Source organism: Oncorhynchus mykiss, chromosome 19, assembly GCF_013265735.2.
Source record: "Oncorhynchus mykiss isolate Arlee chromosome 19, USDA_OmykA_1.1, whole genome shotgun sequence".
Taxonomy (NCBI): domain Eukaryota; kingdom Metazoa; phylum Chordata; class Actinopteri; order Salmoniformes; family Salmonidae; genus Oncorhynchus; species Oncorhynchus mykiss.
The window spans coordinates 45,774,046-45,793,176 of record NC_048583.1 but is presented as its reverse complement, the minus strand read 5'-3'; the positions used below and the strand labels follow the sequence as shown (position 1 = coordinate 45,793,176).

Below are 19,131 nucleotides of genomic sequence, written 5' to 3'. Positions count from 1 at the left end.
GCTCACAACCACAAAATACACATTTGTTATCAATAGAAATTTTGAATCTGTGTACAATAAAGGTCTTTACAGGGTACAGTCTAAGAATGAGTTGTGTAATACTTCTTTCATCTTATTAGATATACAATATTTGCCAGACAACAAAACTTTCCTCCATTTCACTTGTCCTAGGGCTGCATTCTTGTATATTCTAGCAGAGGGAATAGTAACATATTGACAGAGTTTTCTTATATATATATATATATATATATATATATATATATATTATTACATTAATAGTTTAAAATGTAAATTCCTTCTAGCTAAATTGGGGCTACAAAATCCTCAACAGTTGCACTTGGAATATTGCTATATTCTCCTAAAAGAAGAATAGCGCCTTAAGAGACAGCTCTAACAACTATTTGAAACTCCCCAGAAGTGGATGTAACATCTTGTGTTCTCATGAATTCTGGATAATCATATAGTTGTCCATCATTATTCAGTAATTTTTTTACCCAGATAATGCTGTTGTCAAACCAGATCTAGAAAAATAAAGACTTGTTTTTGTATTTTATGTCTTTATTATTCCAGATTGTATATCTATATATATCCGACTATCGCAAAACGCAAGATATATTTGTTACTTCCTGAAACGGTCAATGTTGTTTCAACAGCAAGTACAGTGGTGATTTCAAGACAACTGGAATCTCGGGAAAAACTAGGTCAAATCCTGACGTCGGTGATTTTCAGGTCGGAAAGTTGGCGCTCTATAAAGATGCCCCAATTTCCGACTTGAAATTTAGAGTTGGATGAATGTTCAAAACGATTTATCACAGTTGGAGCTGTTTTTTTTCCAAGTTCAGTGGTCTTGAATGCCTTGAAATCTGAGTTTTCTGAGTTCCCAGTTATTTTGAATGCGGCATACCTTTCAGTAGCCTGGCTGACGCGCGACCCACGTGACTACACAGCGATGTGATGTTGCTGCATTCAAGTGCTAGTCTGAACTAGTAAACTCGGAATGTCCGACCTGCTAGTTAGTTGTAATTATACACATTCCGCGTTCAACCACTTTTAGCGACTCGGACATGTCGGGTTTCTTAGTTCCGACTAGCACATGAACGCGGCATACGACTCAAGCCCTGCAAGTCTAACATTTCAGTATTTTAGGGATCAAATCAACTAAATAAGTCGACAATGAATGATCGTGAGCTTGATCTCAGAGTCATAGAAAGCTACCAAGTCAAAATACCCGGCGATCAACAATAAGTATGAATGGGAGTTGTGTAGCTAGCTAATGTTAAGAACATGCATGGTGGTTAATTGAACTATACTTTAGCTAGCTAACGTTAGTCTGATTTGTTCACCGACATAAATGGGTTTCTGTTGAAACGTACAATGGAAGAGAATCTTTAGCGGAGGAGACACTCACTTGAATTACTGAATAATGATGGACAACTAACTATATGATTATCCAGAATTCATGAGAACACACGATGTTACATCCACTCCTGGGGAATTTCAAATAGAAAAGAAAGAAGAGCACAGAGCAGGAGATATGAAGTGCAGATAACAAACCCTTAAGAGACACCATGGAAAAATATTTAACAGGGATGAAAAGGCGGAGAGAGACGGAGATAATGAGACAAACGTAAGTCTCCCGAAAGACGAGGAAATATGACGAAGCGTATGTAGCGCTTGGCTTCAATGTGACTACGGTGGGAGACGAGGAAAGACCGGTATGTTTACTGTGTCTAAAAATGTTGGCAGCGGACAGCATGAAGCCAAATAAATTAAGGCATCACTTAAAGACATTACACCCCAATCACGCTGATAAGCCCCTTGAGTTTTTTCAGCGAAAACGTGCCGAATATTGCCAACAATCGTCCCGCTTTGTGAATGCTGCTTCAGTAAACCAGCGAGCACTGTTAGCATCATATAAGGTGGCGTACCAAATTGCTCAGTGCAAAAAAAAACACTCTAAAGCAGAGGAGCTGATACTGCCTGCAGCATTAGACATGGTCTCTGTCATGCTGGATGACGCAAGTGCTGCAAAAATAAAAACTATCCCTCTGTCCAATGACACTGTCGCCAGACGTATAAATGACATTGCTAACGATCTTAAAGAACAGCTGGTAGATAAACTCAAAGACAAACGTGTTGCCTTACAGTTCGATGAAGCAACTGAGAGCAACAAAGACCGTTTGTTTATCGCTTATGTACGTTTTAACATGACAAACTCCCTGTGAGAGGATCTACTTTTTTGTAAATATGTCAGAGACAGAGCCACAGCTGAAGAGCTATTCAAAATGCTGGACTGCTTCCTGACTAAGAATGGGCTAAAGTGGGAGAACTGCATTGGTGTTTGCAGTGATGCACAGACCATGGCAGGGATGAGAAAAGGACTTCTGGCACTCATCAAGAAGGCCTCACCTAATGCTGAGTGGACACACTGTGTTATACACAGAGAAGCACAGGCATCAAGGCACCTTTCCTCTGAATTAAGTGAGGTTATGACTGACATTGTAGGTGTAGTCAATTTTATAAAGACCAGACCACTAAAAACAAGAGTCTTCTCTGCTATCTGTGAGGAGTTGGGAGCTGAACATCAAGCTGTGCTGTTTCACAGTGAAACAAGGTGGCTGTCACGAGGGAAAGTCTTGTCCTGAGTTTTTGAGCTCAGAGAGCAGATAAGAATGTTTTCGGAGCAGGAGCACAAGTATGACCTCGCATAAAAATTTAGTGATGAGAACTTCCTGGCAAAACTGGCCTACCTGAGTGACATATTTGGAAAGCTAAATGAACTAAATCTACAGCTTCAAGGGAAAGATAAACACCTCCCTCAGGTCACAGACAAGATCAGCTCTTTCACTCAAAAGCTTGCAATGTGGGGCAGGCGACTTGATGAAGGAAATACTGATTAATTCGAGAACCTGCATGAACTTGTTAACACTACTGACTATGATGCCACCTCAGTGATTCCATATATTAAGGAGCATATTTCATCACTGATGGGATTTTTTAAAAAGTACTTCCCTGAAAACAGTTCCCAATATGACTGGGTGAGAGATCCTTTCAATGCACCAGCTCCAACTGGTTTCAGCTCTGCAGAGGAGGACCAGTTCATTGATATGACGTCTGACTCCACATTGAGACTGAGGTTCACATCACAGACACTGAGTGAATTCTGGCTGAGTGTAGAGAGGCAGTATCCACTCTTAGGGCAGAGGGCCATGGGCATTCTTCTTCCTTTTGCAACATCTTATCTTTGTGAGACTGGCTTCTCTGCTGTTGCTGCACTGAAGACCATGTACACGTCCCAGCTAAACATTGAGCAGGAGCTGAGAGTTGCAGTATCATGCTTCAAACTCCGCTTCAAAAAGCTGTGCTCTACAAAACGTGCTCATTGTAGCCATTAATCCTGACTTCCTCATTTTGATTTTAAAATATCAGCACAAATTGTTTTATTCATTTTTGTTTTATATAGGTCAAAGTCTTTCATATATTGTGCTCCTGAGTTAATGTTGCTGATCAATTTGAATGTATTATTATTTGATTATATTTTATTTTTCAGTATCAAATGGTCCCAAAAATTTTTACAGTTTAAATAAGGTTTGAATAGTTTTTTAATTTCAAGGAAAATTGATGCACTTTAAGTCTTTTCTGTTACAGACTAAAACACAATGTTAATAAAGTTATTCTTTGTTGTAGGTTGATTTATATTTCTTTCTTTTTTCTTTTTCTTTAATGTTAATAAGTATACAATGTTATGCAGAGGTGTACTTATAACAATTTTATAGACAAATTATACTATTTACAGTCACGGCGGAGAGTTGGGGGGCGCGAAATGTTTACTTTTTCCTAGGAGGGGCGTAACAGAAAATAATTGAGAAGCACTGGTGTAGGGGGGACAAAATAAATGTATGCACGATGGTGAAAACGCGCAGCCGGTTTGTGTTCGTGTCGACATCCACGTCATTGGCGCCAAAACATGAGTTATTTATGTACTCATATTGTCATTTGGTTTCTCTCTAGATTTGGACCACACTGCTTAAGTACAGTAAGTTGATTACATTACATGAACCGCAGCAACTGCTGCTACTACCCTTAAACAGTGTAAGGTGGCTACTGGCAACACCTTTATTGTGAAATTCACAAAGCCTACCTGATAATGCAGAGCACCTTAGATCAGTGATCTGTAACTTCACCCTATTCAGCAGCTTTGTCTTGCATGTGTGTCATCACTCTTATGTATGTTCCTAGGCTCCACTCTTGGGGAGGCTCGCTGGAGGAGGCCTTTGAGCAGTGTGCCATGGCAACGTTTGGGTACATTGACACAGTAGAAGTGGAGTCAGAAGGTGTGATGGATTTACAGATGGATTAAAAACAGGCATAATACTCATAGGGGGAGTTCATGAAGCAGATTGTTTCATTTATGGGTCAATGTATTAAATACCATTGCATTCAATACATTCTTATAATTTCTCTCTATTTCTTGACCAGGTGATTACACAGAATCTCTTCCACTTCCTTGATGACTGGTTATTCAAATTCAGTGCAGATATTTTCTTTATTCCCAGAGTAAGGGCCTTCAACATAGTAACGATTAGTCATGTTAGCCAGTGGGACTTCATGGAGCTCGCTCTCTCTCCTACCCCCCATCAATAGATGTTTAGCTTTCTTGTGCCTGTCTGTATAATTGCATTGCAAAAACATGTTTCAGGTTCGAAACATAATTACAACTGGAAGGTAACATGTTATTACATTTACCACAAGTGTTCATTTATCTTGTATCCCTCCTCACAGCTAATTTATTTATCAACGAGCCATTGTTTGTTTCAAATATCTCCTGCTTCAAATGTAATACGCTTTAAAAAAGACATCATGGCAACTATCAATTTAAATTAGCAGTTACAATAATAAGGTATTGCCTGACATAAATTCTGTCTTCTAGGAAGTAAAAGTTTGCACATTTAAAATCCGCTCTATTGGGTAAGTTGATCTAAAGTTACACACGTCAGGTTTTAGTTTTCACCGTTTTTGCTCACTGGGTGGTACTAATTTACACTCGCATGTGATTGGTCCTCTTTTGAGCCACTTACATTACTCCTAGGTTAAACTGTGTGAGGGTATATAGTGGGTTGGTTTTAGGTTATTTGACTTTCTTCTACCCCTGAGAAAGACATGGGTTGCATGTTATCATTAATCCCTCCCTTAGTTTCTATGCCTGGAGTTCTGTTTCATTCTCAGCTTCCCTCCATGCCTATCATTCAGTTTTCCTCTGCTGTTGTAGGTGGGGAGAAGAGTTCAGCTTGGTCAAGCATCCACAGGTAAGCAAATGGGAGATAATCCTGATATCTTTCAACTTCTCTAGCCTCAACTGACCACACAGAGGTCTGCTGTCTGACTATCCTGACCATGAGACATAATTACTGTTATGCCCTGATGTAGAGCCAAAACAGTTTTTTTGAGATTTGTGTTCTATTACAAAAAAAAGATACATGATGACTGTATTCATTGATTGAGACGAGTCATTTCTGAATACAAATGTTTTTGTATTTTAGTGTTTTTGAAAGTGTCACTTAACCATCTGTTTGTCTCTCCAGGGGACAGAGGTGAAGGCCATCACTTACTCAGCCATGCAGGTCCATGACATCGACAAGCCTGAGATCTTTGCCATCGATATCTGACGATTTTCTACAGAGCAGCTGTCTGACGGGAACAGGACTATCAGAGCATGCCTGTGTGAATGGACATTGGATTAAGGGCAACCGCATGGGTTTTGATAATGAGCTTGTGAAGTGTGATGTTTTCCCCGTCAGAAAGCAAACCTGGTCCTAATACATGCTGATTATAGCTGCTCATACTAATCTAGCCGTCTGACTAGAGTTTACTGAGGAATGCCAATAATTAAGATTTTTGTTAGAATTTTTATGTATCCCAAATTAATCTCTGAATTTTCAAGACGAGACAGAATCATCACAATAAATCCAGTTTGCCTACTACTAGGGAACTTAAACATGAACGTATACCCCTTCTTGTTGACTAATAAATATTTTTGGTATTATGTTCTGTGTTTTTTACAGGTTGATATTTATTTACGCATTTCAATTGCCACCTCTCAGTGGTACAGATACTTAAAGGATTCATGCTGGGCACTACTCATTGTAAATAGTCAAATCACAAGTGATATTTGGATACTTTAGTTAAATAAGTATATCTGTTTGCAATTAAGCAATTCGTTTTATAATAAAAATATTTTCCACACTACAAGGTGCATGTTTTCAGTCATTTCAGTCTGCTGGTGCTTGGGATCACAACCGTGTGAGGTAAACGACATGCTAAAATACCCTTGAGAGAGGTTAGTAAAACATGGTTGTTGCCTATTTTGGCATTTAACAGGCTTCTTTCTATATGAGTGTGTTATCCAATCAATGGTATTGTGTTGCTAGATATTTAAAGAACTTAACATGTTTATTTATCTGTATCTAAGCATCAGACATACAGTATATTGTGAATGTTTTCAATGCATGCTTGACTTTTAATGTTAATCGTACAGACCATTGGAAGACGAGTACTTTACGGACATGACATGTTCAACCCCATTGGACCATCATTGAATGCTATTTTATGTCACACAGGTTTTCTGAATTTTGTTGAATCTATGACACAATAATGTTTCAATGGGGTTTAACATAAATGAAACCCAATGCAATGAATCCAATAGAAATAGAGTCCACACACAGTAAGTGCAATAACAGCTTCCGTATTTGAACCGCCCATTTTTCCGAGTGGATGAACTGTCAAACGCAAATCTAACGACAGAAAAATAAACGTTTGATTTGGCTGTTCCATTTCAAAATGATGAAAAACTTGAAACATTGGATGCCACCTGCTAGACTGAAGTTTCTTTCCCTAAGTCCTCCCCTAGGAGAAGAACAAAGGTAGACACTTCCCCATGCAGCTCCATCCCCAGTGATGAACTCTTATCTATGGAGGGAGTGATATTTACATAGTGTTATGGGAGTGTATCAGAACATTTTAGTGAATCAAACACTGGATTAGAAGACTGTATTTCTACCTGGGGAAGAATTCCAAGAATATGTACAGGAAATATTACTTTTGGCAAATAAGATCTGAAATTACTATTCCAAAACCATTGCTATTTATTCTCCTACCAATGTCCTAATTGAGGAGATAGCTGAATTGAGGTGGAGGAACTGGAATAACTAGTTGATGGAGATGTACTGTGGATTATGTGTAAATCTCACACATAAATTGACAAGTATGAATGTATGATTTTGGTATTAAGTTCTTTATCTTCCTTTTTTTTGCTGTATTAGAGATATTTATTATTCTTTACCTTCACAACCTTAATTTGCGGTATACATTTCCGTCCACTACAGGGCAGAAGAGTACTATTTCAAAGAACTTTATGGTAGCACAACACTACTTGGTGATTGATTGGCCCCATCAAAATAAAGGTAATGTATCATTGTGAGGCTTTGCTTAAGAATATTCCACTCTGTCAACTCTTAAACAGAGGAAGAGGTGGTGTACTGTGCTGCCCAATTATTGTCTTGTCTCTGCCAGAGCCCAACCGTCTTTCATTCATTCATATTCTGGAAATTAGCCTCTTTGACCATTAGAGATAAGGAGAATCCTGCTAATCAAAGTCCTGCTCTGCTTCACAATAACACATAGACAGTACACTAGGTGCATGGAGAATCAATTAGGCCTGTACATAGGTCTAGCCAGTTACATGTGGAGGAAGTAAATTGAAACGAGCACACCAAAATGGCATTGTCCTTGCACATCACTGTACTGATGATGTGCTGCTATTTGACTGTACCATTTACACGCTGTAGGATCCTCTGACAACCTACTCAGTGGAGAGGGATGGATATACAAAAACAAAGATAAACGAGTCCAAGATAAACTGACTGAATTTTTACAGCGCCCATTCTAATGAAACTCAAAATAGCACAAAGAACTTCTCTTCCCTGTAAATATTTTCCATGACATGTTCTGTCTTGATTCCACTGTTATTACTGTAGTCAGGCTGATATCAATGATGAATCAAAGAACAAAATGAGTGTTTGTTCTTCTTCCCCTTTTTTACACAAGTCAGTCTCGGAATGCTCTGTTCTCTGAGATGAACAATATGACTGTTTAGTGAGCATCGAGACATTTTGTTTTGTTTAGTCCTTAAAGCTTAGAGCTGGTGCGCTGTGATATTGATTGAGCTTCTATTCCCCATTTCAATGTGAATGCTCCCTCCCCCTGAGATTCAAGATCTTCCCATAATCTGGAAGATGCAGATGCCTTTCCCAGTGTGTGTCTCTGTGTGTATGTGTGCATGTGCATGTGAAAGAGAGAGAAACGTAGATACTTTGCTGAATCAAGGGTGCAGTCACTTTACCTTCAAATAAAAAATAGTTACCTTGTACATTGCTGCATTATACAGTAATGCGAAACATTGATTATAGCATTGATTATTCCGACTATTCCATTAGCCTCTTGTGCCATTAATTATGTATAGCTCAATTATTTATATGCCAATGATATCCCAAGTATTGATGTCAATTCCTCAACAGATAATGCACTGCAATCAATACTTACATTGCATTACCTCAAAACGTAACTTATGTGTGCATCTTTTTTTCCCAGGGCCTCGTACTTAAACCCTTTAAAATTCCCTAACATAGGCATGCACTCTAAAAGGGCATCAGTCAAATCAATATGGAGACCAGAGGAGCTTGTTCCTGCCTGTAGTAGTGGAAGAGGGAGCAGAGCACAGTGTGACAGGAAGCTTTTAATCGCCCTCTCGGTCCCGTGTGGGCCGGTGGGTTTTTGTTCATTCAAATCAAGTGACAAGATCTTTTAATAATAATGGATTTAAAAAAAAAAAATAGTCCAGCTTTTAACCAAAATCTAATGACATGGTTAACATTTCTTGATTTCATGTTGAATTCATGTTAGTTGACAACTCAATCAAATCTAAATCAAAATCGTTACACTGACGTCTGCGCCCTGTGAGGTGTGTAATACAATACTGCAAATTTCCTTAATATTTATATACATATTGTGTCACGTCTACTCCCGCTCCCCCACTCCGGAGCCAGTCTACTAACTACCTATCCTGGCAACCATCATTATGCACACCTGCGCCCCATTATTAGACACACCTGGACTTCATCACTACCCTGATTACTCCCCCTTTATTTAGCCTTCCGTTGTGATCAGTTCTTGGGTGTTATTGGTTTTCTTACACGTGGTCCATGTTTGTGTAGCTATTCCATATTAAACACACCTTCTGCACCTGCTTTCTGACTCCCGGCGTATACATTACATGTTGGATGCTGGTTCTGTGTATCTTTTAGTGTCGTCTCAATACACTCCACCTTTGTGCTTCCAGCTCCCACACAGCCTATTTAATTAAGTGTATTTAGGCATTTGTATTGTCTGCTGTTCACTTTAGATGAACATGCCAGAGCCTGGGAATAAAGGTATAATCTCAAACTGGTATCAGACTCTATGAATAGTTAATTCAATATCTACTGTAACAACTGGCAGAGATCATTGCTGAATATAATACTGAAACAGTGGAAACATTCTAGAGTAAATTTTCTCACCATTAGGCTTCTCCTTTCAGATCAACAGCACAAATCCCTCTGATCCTCTAGTGCCCAAATCTGTTTGCGTGCCATCAATAGTGTCATTTGTTGGTTCTCTGTGACACGATTCAATCAGTCTGTCCTCAGGGCTGATCTTAAGGGCTAAAACTGTAACCCTAATGGGAAGGTCCATCCATCCATAGACACCATTATGTCTCACAGGGCTGAGCTGTGGTGAGATATCACTGTTTAGCCAACCTTAGGAAGACCAGACACTGTTCCCTTGGCATTGGTTGGTGAGAGCCACAAAAGCTCACCACCACTGGCACAGTCTGTCAAGAGCACAACAATTTGAGGTCAAGTTACGGCCTCTTTGTTGATAATCCGAGCAGGCATCCATCAACGTGCCATTTTCAAGAACGAAAATTATACTGCTCAGTGTAAAAGATGTGTAAAGTAAAGGAGATTATATTTCTCCACATCTAGTCTAAAGACTGCTTACTCGTCTGTTTCCATCTCTATTTTACTCTGACCATTGTTGGCCTTTATGTGCTGTTTTGGTTGAGTTTGGCTTTTGAGAAATCCATCCAGCTAAAGAGGCATGCCAGGTTATTACCAGAGCTGCTGTTGAGAACACTGCTATTTTCCCATTCACTTGGCAAAGTCAGAAACAAATAATTGGTTTCAGGTTCCTTTGTATAAATTGATTAGTCATCTCCAACATGATCCATTGTGTGTAATTCTTCCAGGGACAGACTATATTAGTACTGCCGGGAGGATAATGTGAGAATGCATCCAAATAACTTACAGGAGCTGCTGCTGCAGTGATCTGAATTATCATGGGATATTTTTAGCACTCTTGCTTGCTACAGTAAGTTTGCTCTTTACTGGATAAGGACTTTCTTTTGGGGATTCAACCAGGACTATTAAAACCAGTTGAGCTGATAACCATATTTTTTACATGTATTTTTATTTAGCCTTTATTTAACGAGGCAAGTCAGTTAAGAACAAATTCTTATTTACAATGACGGCCTACCAAAAGGCCTCCTGCGTGGACTGGGCCTGGGATTAAAAAATAAATAATAATAAATACAATATAAATATAGGACAAAACACACATCACAACAAGAGAGGCACAACACTACATAAAGAGAGATCTAAGACAACATAACAAGGCAGCAAAACATGACAACGCAGCATGGTAGCAACACAACATGACAACAAGATGGTAGCAGCACAAAAACATGGTACAAACATTATTGGACAAAGGTCAAGAAGGTAGAGACAACAATACATCATACAAAGCAGCCACAACTGTCAGTAAGAGTGTCCATGATTGAGTCTGAATGAAAAGATGGAGATAAAACTGTCCGGTTTGAGAGTTTTTTGCAGCACGTTCTAGCCGCTAGCTGCAGCGAACTGAAACGAGGAGCGACCCAGGGATGTGTGTGCTTTGGGGACCTTTAACAGAATGTGACTGGCAGAACGGGTGTTGTATGCAGTCGATATCTCAGATAGCGGGAGTGAGGCCTAAGAGGGTTTTCATAAATAAGCATCAACCAGTGGGTCTTGCGATGGGAATACAGAGATTACCAGTTTACTGAGGAGTATAGAGTGCAGATTTGGTGGCAAATCTGATGGCCGTATGGTAAAGCACATGTAGCCTCTCGAGAGCACCCTTACCTGCCGATCTATAAATTATGTCTCCGTAATCTAGCATGGGTAGGATGGTCATCTTAATCAGGGTTAGTTTGGCAGCTGGGGTGAAAGAGAAGCGATTACGATAGAGGAAACTACATCTAGATTTAACTTTAGCCTGCAGCTTTGATATGTGCTGAGAGCAGTGTTGCCAACTAATTTTCAGGGGAAGTTGCTAGAGGCAGGTCGATTTGTTGCTAAAAAGTAGCTAAATTACATTGTAATGTTATTGCGTGATGACGTCATTACGTTATAACGTAAAACTGTGTCATTACGTAAAATACACAATAACGTTACTCAAATTGACTGGCCATCTCGGCGAAAAATATGATTTGACATTTGTTTGTTTAGATTTGTTTGTTTATTATCACATTTGTATTTGTAAAAGTAATATAAACACAACACGTTTTATATGATCATATATTTACATTTTTAAACACAACACATTGAATTATTGAACATTTACACATTACACATTATTGAACAATTCCATTTTATTTATTTGCTTTTTAACTAATAAACCTACACATTCTGAACAATTATAGTTTGAAGCAGTGTATTGGTAGTTAGTTAACATGCTACCTAACTGATCAACAATTATAGCTAATAAGCTAATAACAACATATGCTATCTTATTGAACAAGCAACTTAACTCAAAAAATTAGGCATCTCTCTCCAGCTTTCTCAAGGTTGTTGTGCTGCTTTCCTGGCTAGCTGCTCAATGGTATCCTCCAGATATTGCCACTGTTCTCACTGACACTGTAGTGCACACTGCCACCATCAGCTGTGTGTCTCCGCAAGTTCCAGAAAGTCCACTCCTTGCATACATACTGTAAATATGATGAATCATAGATTGGCAAGGAAATCCTCTTCATCTTCACTGTCCAACTGCATTGTCCCGGAGCTGGAACCAGCAGAAGAGGATGGAGTGGCCTTAAAGCTGCTGTGGTGCAAAACTGCTGCAGAACATCACTTGGTAGATTATGCTGGTGACAGGAATCACCGGCGAACTTCAGTCCATACCGCACCAGGAGTATGGAGTTGAGAATGTGCAGTGACATTCTATTTCTAAACTTTGACTTGACCACACTCATTTGGCTGAACAGCCGTTCAACCTCCGCATTTGAGTGTGGCAAGGAGAGGGCAGCGAGTGCAGCTTTGCACAGTTCTTCAAATGGATTTGACCCGGAAGAGTCCATGTAGTCATTCACTTCACTCCAAAACTTGACTGTATTTTCAGTTGAGTCCCACCTAAACAGATGGATGTTTCTCCATTGGGAAACAATTTTATCAATTGTTTGGGGCTGGTATCTCAGTAGCTCAGCTACTTTTAAGGCTTCTGGGTTGTCTGGTAGCCTTGTTTGCAGCTCCTTGCTTAAAGCAACAATGTAGTTGATACACTGTCTATGAATGACCTTTTAGTCCTCTGGCGCAAGACTGAGTTGGTACACCGTGCTCTCTAAAAGATACCAAAGGTATGGTGATGGACTGAAATGTCCATCAATGGTATCCTTCAGGACATCAATTTTTGCCATAGGGTTGACTACTCTGCTGCAAATCGATGTTAAGAGGTGTACCAGATTGTCCAAAAGCTTGACAAGATCTGTTTGCTCTCCCTCAAATGACTTCACTGCAACTTGTACGTCGGACAGGGTTGATTTCAAGAATGTCAGGTAGACATAGTTGGTCTTGTCCATGTACATGGTGTGGAGCACATCCGCCATGTATCAATGCTCACTGTCCTTTGTCAACTCAAAGTGGAGCTTGAGTTCTTCCCACTGGCTCAATATACGAGTTACCGAAGGCTCAATTGATAGCCAACGTGTGGCACACACTTTGGTGATCTGCAGGAGTTTCTGGCCACAATTAATGGTGGAATACACTGCTTTGTACGCCTCGTGCCATTTTGGGGAAATCGAAAACCAGTTGTAGGTTTCCCTGATTAAGTACTCAACACTCATAGGGATGTTTTTTTTGGATGCTGCACTGTCAGCCAATTGTAAAGAATTCCAATTCAACCAGCCAGAGAAATGTAGACACAACGGTAATTGTTTTAGCACTGAAATACCGAATCAACACACCCAGGTATTTCGAGACACTGACATCAATGGACTCATCCAAAAGGAGACTGAACTTCTCTTCCCCCACATCTGATGTTACCCTTTTGAGAAAAAAAAGGAGCCAGTATTCCCCTAACCCCAGGAGATTCTCTTTTTTAAGACAACACTTCTCGAGGAAAGCCACAAGAGCACGGGCTATAGATTTGACATCTCCTCCCTCCAACTCAACAAGCCCCAGAAATGCTGATAAAATTGTCTGCTTGATGTCACCAAAGTACCTTATCACAACCCCCAGGTACTTAAAAACACTTACATCCGTGGACTCATCGGGGAGGAGGCTGAAATGCTGGTCAACCACATCTGCGACTAACTTTTTCAGAAAGTATGGTGCTAGAACAGCATTAATCATTTCTGTGCACTCTGTTCTGTGCATTTTGAAGTGGGTAGCAGCAGTGGAGTCTGAGAAAGCAGCTCTGCATGCTTCTCCAATGTGATCACATGGCAGCATAGAACAGTGTTCAGCGATAGCTAATGCCATGGTGGCCTCAGCCTTTTTTGCAGAGTCAATTTTTTTTTACCATAAATGGCAGCTTGTTTTGGGTGGAACTGTTATGAGGCTTTGCATTTTGAGTATGTTTTTGAGTTGTCATGTGTTTTTTTACATCATTAAGTTTGGCGTAGAAATCAGCCTTACAATACAGGCAGCATGCCCGTGTATCATCTCCAATAAACGGCTTCAACCAGCCTTGGAATTCAGGGTTCGATTCCCACTCCTTTCTGTATTTTTAAGTGTACAGTTTAGACTGAGACATGATGAGCTAGCCAGCTAGATGTTTAGCTTATGTCACAGAGAGGCACACACACAGTGGGTTAGGTGTCTGAGGCTGTTAGAGTCAAATGCAGTGAATTATTTTGTATTTTTTTCTATTTAAAGTTTTATTAAGTTTTCTTGTTTTTCAATCAACCAACAAAACACATTCCATATTCACAGATGTGACAGGCTTAAAAAAAAAGAAGAAAAAAAAGAAGTTAAAATATATAATAATAATGAGAAGAAAAAAAATACAATTAAAATAAAAGATTAAGAAAAATAATACAAGTTTTTTTGTTATATATATATATATATATATATATATATATATATATATATATATATATATATACACACACACATACGTACGTATATATATACATACATACACACACACACACACACATACATATGTACATATATATATATACACACACACATACATACATACATACATACATACATACATACATACATACACATACCTATACATATATGCACATACAGTGGGGCAAAAAAGTATTTAGTCAGCCACCAATTGTGCAAGTTCTCCCACTTAAAAAGATGAGAGAGGCCTGTAATTTTCATCATCCAAACATCCAGAAAATCACATTGTAGGATTTTTAATGAATTTATTTGCAAATTATAGTGGAAAATAAGTATTTGGTCACCTACAAACAAGCAATATTTCTGGCTCTGACAGACCTGTAACTTCTTCTTTAAGAGGCTCCTCTGTCCTCCACTCGTTACCTGTATTAATGGCACCTGTTTGAACTTGTTATCAGTATAAAAGACACCTGTCCACAACCTCAAACAGTCACACTCCAAACTCCACTATGGCCAAGACCAAAGAGCTGTCAAAGGACACCAGAAACAAAATTGTAAACCTGCACCAGGCTGGGAAGACTGAATCTGCAATAGGTAAGCAGCTTGGTTTGATAAAATCAACTGTGGGAGCAATTATTAGGAAATGGAAGACATACAAGACCACTGATAATCTCCCTCAATCTGGGGCTCCACGCAAGATCTCACCCCGTGGGGTCAAAATGATCACAACAATGGTGAGCAAAAATCCCAGAACCACACGGGGGGACCTAGTGAATGACATGCAGAGAGCTGGGACCAAAGTAACAAAGCCTACCATCAGTAACACACTACGACCCCAGGGACTCAAATACTGCAGTGCCAGACGTGTCCCCCTGCTTAAGCCAGTACATGTCCAGGCCCGTCTGAAGTTTGCTAGAGAGCATTTGGATGATCCAGAATAAGATTGGGAGAATGTCATATGGTCAGATGAAACTCAACTCGTCGTGTTTGGAGGACAAATAATGCTGAGTTGCATCGGAAGAACACCATACCTACTGTGAAGCATGGGGGTGGAAACATCATGCTTTGGGCCTGTTTTTCTGCAAAGGGACCAGGACGACTGATCCGTGTAAAGGAAAGAATGAATGGGGCCATGTATCGTGAGATTTTGAGTGAAAACCTCCTTCCATCAGCAAGGGCATTGAAGATGAAACGTGGCTGGGTCTTTCAGCATGACAATGATCCCAAACACACCGCCCGGGCAACGAAGGACTGGCTTCGTAAGAAGCATTTCAAGGTTCTGTAGTGGCCTTGCCAGTCTCCAGATCTCAACCCCATAGAACATCTTTGGAGGGAGTTGAAAGTCAGTGTTGCCCATCAACAGCCCCAAAACATCACCGCTCTATCATGGTCTGAGAGTCCTTTAGGTGTCTTTGGCAAACTCCAAGCGGGCTGTCTGGTGCCTTTCACTGAGAAGTGGCTTCCGTCTGGCCACTCTACCATAGAGACCTGATTGGTGGAGTGCTGGAGAGATCGTCAGAGTGACCATCAGGTTCTTGGTGACCTCCATGACCAATTCCCTTCTACCCCGATTGCTCAGTTTGGCCGGGCAGCCAACTCTAGGAAGAATCTTGGTGGTTCCAACCTTCTTACATTTTAAAATGAATGAGGCCACTGTGTTCTTGGGGACCTTCAAATGCTGAATACTTATGTAAACAAGTTATTTCTGTTTTGTTTTTTTAATACATTTGCTAACATTTCTAAAAACCTGTTTTCACTGTCATTATGGGGTATTGTGTGTTGATTGAATTTAATACATTTTAGAATATGGCTGTAACAACATAATGTGGGAAAAATCAAGGGGTCTGAATAGTTTATATTACCTGTAAGTGATGTGTGACATCTTGTAGGCCTACAAGGCCTAGGTTCTTTATAATTTCAAGAAATCAAATAGATATAGATCGATCCCACGAACACATTGCTTTACATTTATTAAAAGGGCTAACACTTTCTGACAGATGGCTGCGTGGGTAAGCGGAGTCAGAGATAATGACAGTGGATTGGATCAGACACCAAAGTGGATGTCCAATTACTTGACGGGTTTATTCTAGGACGTTGATTCGCACCGTTCTTCGTTTTATTATAGTCTACTCTAGCCCAGATACTAGACACTGTTACAGTGTCTTGTTGTTGATTCTTCACAAAAAAATACAGTTTTATATCTTTATGTTTGAAGCCTGAAATGTGGCAAAAGGTCGCAAAGTTCAAGGGGGCCGAATACTTTCGCAAGGCACTGTACCTACACGTACTCACAAAGATCTTTTTTAAAACACACAAAAAACATATATAAAACTTGCAGCAGCACTCTCAAGGTTCTTATCAGCTATTTCTAGCCTTCGCTGAGATGACGAGCCAATACGTTTCCCAGATTGAATAGAACACAATTATTCCTTCGCCCCCTGTTTTCCAGGTCCTCTGTTTTCTCTTCCAGATGCTCTATGTTCTTTTTTCGCATATGCTATTTTTTCCATGGCATCTGTCAATAAGTTTTCCATGGATAGGATTCGCCCCTCTGCCTCGTCCAGGCGTCCCGGGTTTATGGTTATCTTGTTGTTGATGTCAGGCAAAGCGTTTTCAGGATTGTCACCTTGCCCCCTATCGCACTGAGCTGAGAATTAATGGCATCTAATTTAGTGTTTAGTTCTGTACGACAGAGTGCGAGGTTGGCATTCGTTGGGCCTCGGGGGGGAGCGGGTCCTCTTGCTCTTGGCTAATGGCGCTAGCTTTTTCTGAAGCTAGCTTCTTCATGGAGGCCTTTTCCGTCGCTAATGCTCGAGTCCGGGTAAAAATGTCACCTGTAGTGTCGCCTTTTGTAGCCGCCATTACTTTTTTTTACTAAAGCTAAATGAGTTTGAACTTGGAGTGGAGGTAAGAATAGGAATTGGAAACTACTTGTGCGGAGCTCTTAGTTCATGCGGCCATCTCGTTCAAGGGTCACGTGATCCCCAGTGATTTATTTTTGTGCAGTGATTTATTTTAGACAAAGAACATTTTACATTTACTGCGGCTTCCCGCATGCTCGATTCATTTGCAGTCTGGACACGCGGAGGGGTGAACATCTCCTGATCTGACTGCAGCTGGGAGGGACTGCTGCGTGAGGACTGGGCTGCCTGTGAGTGCTTTGGGACGGGGATGGGGCCCATGGCAGCACCCGCTGCTCGTTGAGAAGAGTAAGAACGATACCGTCAGAGACTCCGAAAGTCTCCAATAACACCCCAAAAAATTGCTAGATTTGTCGCTTGTCGATTTTTTTGAAAATGTGTCGCTAAATGGGTATGAATACTCGCTAAATATAGCAACAAAGTCACTAAGTTGGCAACACTGGCTGCCTGTGCACGAGCTGAGCGCCTGGTGCTGACTTCACTCACAATGCACTTTTGCTGCCAGGCACGTGTTGTGACTGAGTGTGTGACAGAAAATATATTTTTTGTGTCATTTAGAGGGAAAATGCGTGCATTTTAGCGTTTGAGTCACCTTTCAAAAGTTGCTAAAAGCTCCAAATAAATTTTGAAAAAGAAGTTGCCAGGGTAGTCTAAAAAGTTGTTAAATCTAGCAACAAAATTGCTGAGTTGGCGTCACTGGCTGAGAGAAGGACAGTGCACAGTCTAGCCATACCCCCAAGTACTTGTATGAGGTGACTACCTCAAGCTCTAAACCCTCAGTCTTGCACTGTTTCGCTGTGGTTTTAGTCATCAATCTAGCAAGAGGGCAATATAGAAAAATGTGAATGAATAAGCCTTTTCATATTTTATAGTATGTCCATATATAGTTATAATCTGTTTTAGGCCATTTAAACAGCTTGCATCCTACCCATATACAAGGGGAGAAGGGCTATGTAAATGGTTTTGATTTTTGACATTATGACCATATGTGTCTGCCTCCGAAATAAAACGAATGTTTGACTTCCACTCAAAATTACTTATTTAATTATTTTAGATTGAAAGAAGAGAGCAATCTCTTTATCTTAGAGCTATGAAAGTAGTGTATCTATTTCCGCCTGCTCAATATCTATTCAGCAAGTTGCTTTGACATGTCTTGTGCAGTGAAGAATTCGAGCTGGATAAATAAAAATAAATTTAAAAAACTCCCGTAGACGTAACATTGCAGTGACGCGATATAAAGGGACTTAATGATTCAGCCGACCACCAGAGGGAGGCAAATATCCGTTCATTCGACAGAGGACGCTGACAGAGTCATAGGAAAGTCTGGATGGTTGTCTTCTGAATTATAAAACGGTGGGAAATCTATAAAACAAGTAATGTAAACATATACATATATGTTTAAGTAATTCTAGTGCCTGATTTCGGGGACTGTCAGTTTGAGGTTAACTAACTAATATTCTGCCTAAGAAGATCTGATTTTTTTTTTAACTAACAAGGATGCACTTAGTCTTCTGCAAAGAGTTGTTCAGTTAGGTATCAGCTAATAAACCGTTTTTTTTCCCCCTGTACAGGCCAACCACAAATTAGGGCACAAACAACAAAATAAGTAGCTTCTATTCTTGCTTTCTTGACATAAATCTTCGGCAAAATGTGAACTTTGCCGACTCACTGGCCATCAACTCAAAAACACTGCCTCTTTAAATCCACTAGGCAGCCTCGTT

The 19,131-nt window shown here is 40.0% G+C and overlaps 1 protein-coding gene across 1 annotated transcript; it reads left to right on the top strand.

Moving 5' to 3' along the window:
* The first annotated feature begins 3,906 nt into the window (after positions 1–3,906).
* On the top strand, positions 3,907–6,471 carry LOC118941361 (protein archease-like). The gene is made up of 6 exons (XM_036953823.1): positions 3,907–3,926; positions 4,240–4,315; positions 4,480–4,557; positions 4,931–4,968; positions 5,270–5,306; positions 5,583–6,471. The coding sequence occupies exons 1-6, from the start codon at positions 3,907–3,909 to the stop codon at positions 5,664–5,666; spliced, it is 333 nt and encodes a 110-aa protein (XP_036809718.1). The 3' UTR covers positions 5,667–6,471.
* Positions 6,472–19,131: the final 12,660 nt, after the last annotated feature.

What these genes read in the sequence shown, in the direction of transcription:
- LOC118941361 (XM_036953823.1), top strand. Translation starts at nt 3,907, where the DNA reads ATGGTGAAAACGCGCAGCCG. An exon ending in ATGGTGAAAACGCGCAGCCG is followed by an intron (nt 3,927 to 4,239) that starts GTTTGTGTTCGT and finishes GTATGTTCCTAG; the next exon opens with GCTCCACTCTTGGGGAGGCT. An exon ending in GCTTGGTCAAGCATCCACAG is followed by an intron (nt 5,307 to 5,582) that starts GTAAGCAAATGG and finishes TTGTCTCTCCAG; the next exon opens with GGGACAGAGGTGAAGGCCAT.